Here is a 3315-nt window from a genome sequence, read left to right as displayed (position 1 = left end):
CGCATCCTTCTTGGGTTCTTCCTTCTGTCTCCGCCCCCGCCAGCTACTGGTGTCTGAATTACAGCACCGCCGCGCTCTCCCCCTCGCAGCCATCTTCTGTGGATGCACATCTCGCAGAGGTATGTCAACTCCCTCCTGCTATTGTTCCTTCATCTTTCTACTACTGTTTTCTTTTTTTTTCAAAATTTTTTTTATCCTTTTTCCTTTGGTAGCATTCGTGCAACTCCGTGATTTTGTGTTTGGTTTTGAACTACTAAGCTCGTCATTTTTGATTGATTCACTTGGATTGGATGTATGGTTGAGAATTTTCATATTTCAATTTGTAACGTTGATGATTCCGAGTTCAGTAAGTTTTGGGAGCTATTGCGTATCTCTTTTTATGTAGTTTTTCTGTTCTACACTATTTTTCATGCTTAATTGTTTTGGTTTGGTGTTATGCAATTGATTGTTTTTGTAATTTTTACCATTGTTCTTATACAGGGATTGCAACAGTCTAACAATTTAGAAAATGCTTTCTGAGGTGAAATTCATTCCTCGTGACCAGGTCGGTAGGGTTTGCTTATCTATCATTGTGCCTTTGTTGTTATTTTCACTATTTCTTCCATTTTCTCGGATTCCATCTGGTGTGTGGCATTTCTGATTGTGTTTGTACTTCTTTTGGCTTAATTATGTGTCTGACAGATGCAAGACGAGGACTTGGTTTCTAAATCAGATATTAGGAGGAGAAAAAATAAGGGAAAAGGGAAGAGTTCTAGGAACAGCTCTTCTGATGATGAAGAACTTGAAAAGATAAAGAAAGGTTCTAGGAAGAAGTGGTATTCATCAGATGAAAGTTCTTCATCAGAGTATGAAAGCAACCAAGATGCAAAGAAGAATACGAAGAAAGCAAAAAAGAAAAGGGATGATGGTTCATCAGATGATTCTTGTAAAAGGTCAAAACGAAGATCAAGATCAAGGAGTGGGAAAAAAGGATATTCATCTGAGGAATTCTCATCATCCTCTTCCTCCTCTTCCAAGGATTTCAAAGAGAAAAAAGGGGAGGCATCAAAAGACAAATAGAAAACACGGGAGTAAAAAGAGCAAGGTAAAAGGTGAAGCTGCAAATATTGCAGCAGATTCTATAAGTGAGAATGAAATTTCAAGAAAAGAAATGGGATTGGATTGGATGCTTAGGCCTGAGAGTAAGGGACCAACAGTTTCAGATACAGTGGAGAAATTGCCAGAGGAAGATCCTGTTGAGGAGGTATGAATCAGTATCGATAATTTTTCGCCCTTAAGCTTCTTGTTCTCCTGTTCAGTTCTTTATTTATCTTCTGATTGTTTGTTGTTTGTTAACATTTTGTTGCTTACTTGAATTTCGTCTTATTGAACAAAGTTTGGTGGTCTCATTTTTTACTATACCATAACAAGAATAAAAATAAAGGATGAACGAAAAGAGAAGGCAACAGGTAAACTAAATAGCATTAAATATGAACAACAAATGCGAGCAAAAAAAACACGTTATTATATTTCATCACCCCAGTATAACTTTTCCTGAAAATAAATATATGAGAAGAGCAAGTTGAAATGAAGAAAGCAAAGAAAGTGTATTAAAAAAAAATGTTGAAAAAGCTTTCAGATAACAGGGTTCAGTAAGAATGTACCTGCTGACCTTTTGGCTTTTCTAAATGAGAACAATGAGTATGTTGACATTTGCTAATATTATTCACAAAAGTAAATTTCCTGATTCTTACATATGATTTGATTTTGCTGTGTGTCTACAACCTATTTGGCTCATCTACTGTTGTATACTTTTATTTGAAGGAATAATGATTGACCAATATTTCACTTTGCTTTTGACACTTGAATACAAACAACAACAACAACAACAACAAAGCCTTGTCCCACTAAGTGGGGTCGGCTACATGAATCAAACGACGCCATTGTGCTCTGTCATGTATCATGTCTATAGAAAGACCGTTTACATGTAGATCTCGTTTGACCAATATTTCACTTTGCTTTTGACACTTGAATAGGTGAAGAATATTTCCATTTTGTTTGCAGCTTGTCTGCTCCTTTTATTCTCATGGCTATTGTAGGATTAAAAAGACTAAATATTTTTTTTCCTTCAGCCAATTAAGGTGAATCCTAAGGAGTTGAATCCATATCTGAAGGATAATGGAAGTGGCTACCCAGAAGAAAGTGATGGGACTAAAGTTGGTGCAGACCGACTTTTATCTGCTTCCCTTGTTGGGGATGGGGGAGCAAGTTGGAGACTTAAAGCTTTAAAGCGTGCACAAGAGCAAGCAGCTCGAGAAGGGCGTAGCTTTCAGGAGGTTTTTTTACATACTTTCCAGATATTTTTCATTTGTTTTGTACTCGCACACGCTAGAAAAATAAATCCTAGTCCATCTTTTAAAATTTTGGCTTTTTGCTATATGGATACACACAGGCTGTAGCTGAGAGGTGGGGTTCTCTTGGTGACTTGACTGCATCTGTTGCATCAAACGCAGCTGCCCCAGCTCGTGCTCATCTACGTGCCATAAGAAGTAGGCAAAGAGGTGAAACAGAAGAGAAATCAGATACCGATAAGCAAAGCCGAAGGGATTATAAAAGGGTAACAAATAAGAGAACTATTGCATTCTTCTTTGTTCAATGACTATTTCTTCAGAAACTTATTATAATATCAAAATCACTTTTGTTGAGACCGTGAAGTATATTCCGTTTCATTTCACTGAATTTTTATAATATAACAATAGCAGGACTACTTGAAGGATGTTTCTGTCCGGCATGGTGAAATGAAAGCACCTAAAGTTCGAGATTCTTTATCTTGGGGAAAGCGAAAAAGTCAACATTCTGCTGAGGGAGCTGCACTCATTTCTGCAGCGGCATCTAGCCTAAATAAATTTTCTAATGATGGAAGCTTCATGCGTGAATTTGTTAGCAACAAGAGTAGCAATTCTGATGGTTCTGCTGTAGAAGGTGTTGAGCCAGTAAATGATTCATCTGAAGCAAATGCACCTGGCAATAGCAGTGAAATGGTGAAGACTGGGATGACTGCAAACCAGCTGGCAGCGAAGGCTATGCAACTTCGTTTGAAAGGAAAGCACGAAGAAGCCGAGAAACTAATGGTGAGACCATAAAGTCATTTAATCGTCAAGGGAGCACGCCTTTCTAGTTTCAGAATTACTTTGACTGTATTGTTTTTTAATTAGTACTCTTTTGGTGGACAGCAAGAAGCAAAGATTATGAACACACAACAGGGAAATCAAGCTCATACAATTAGATCAAGATCTGAAGGGGATTCTAGCAGGTATTTTTACTATCTTGAAATCA

At 37.5% G+C, this 3315-nt stretch overlaps 1 protein-coding gene across 2 annotated transcripts in view; it reads left to right on the top strand.

Moving 5' to 3' along the window:
- Positions 1–3315, top strand: part of LOC107618096 (CWF19-like protein 2) — a 5532-nt gene continuing 2217 nt past the window's right edge. The window contains exons 1-7 of one of the 2 annotated variants that reach the window (XM_016320031.2): positions 1–119; positions 481–544; positions 682–1243; positions 2112–2315; positions 2432–2596; positions 2742–3110; positions 3213–3292. In XM_016320031.2, the coding sequence (XP_016175517.1) occupies positions 827–1243; positions 2112–2315; positions 2432–2596; positions 2742–3110; positions 3213–3292 (1235 nt within the window). In that variant the 5' untranslated portion in view covers positions 1–119; positions 481–544; positions 682–826. Of the gene's footprint in view, positions 120–480; positions 545–681; positions 1244–2111; positions 2316–2431; positions 2597–2738; positions 3111–3212; positions 3293–3315 lie in introns of both variants that reach the window. The other variant, XM_016320030.2, reaches the window with a different exon arrangement.

The sequence above is a fragment of the Arachis ipaensis genome, chromosome B09 (assembly GCF_000816755.2).
Source record: "Arachis ipaensis cultivar K30076 chromosome B09, Araip1.1, whole genome shotgun sequence".
NCBI lineage: Eukaryota > Viridiplantae > Streptophyta > Magnoliopsida > Fabales > Fabaceae > Arachis > Arachis ipaensis.
This window is presented reverse-complemented; position numbering and strand designations above follow the sequence as displayed.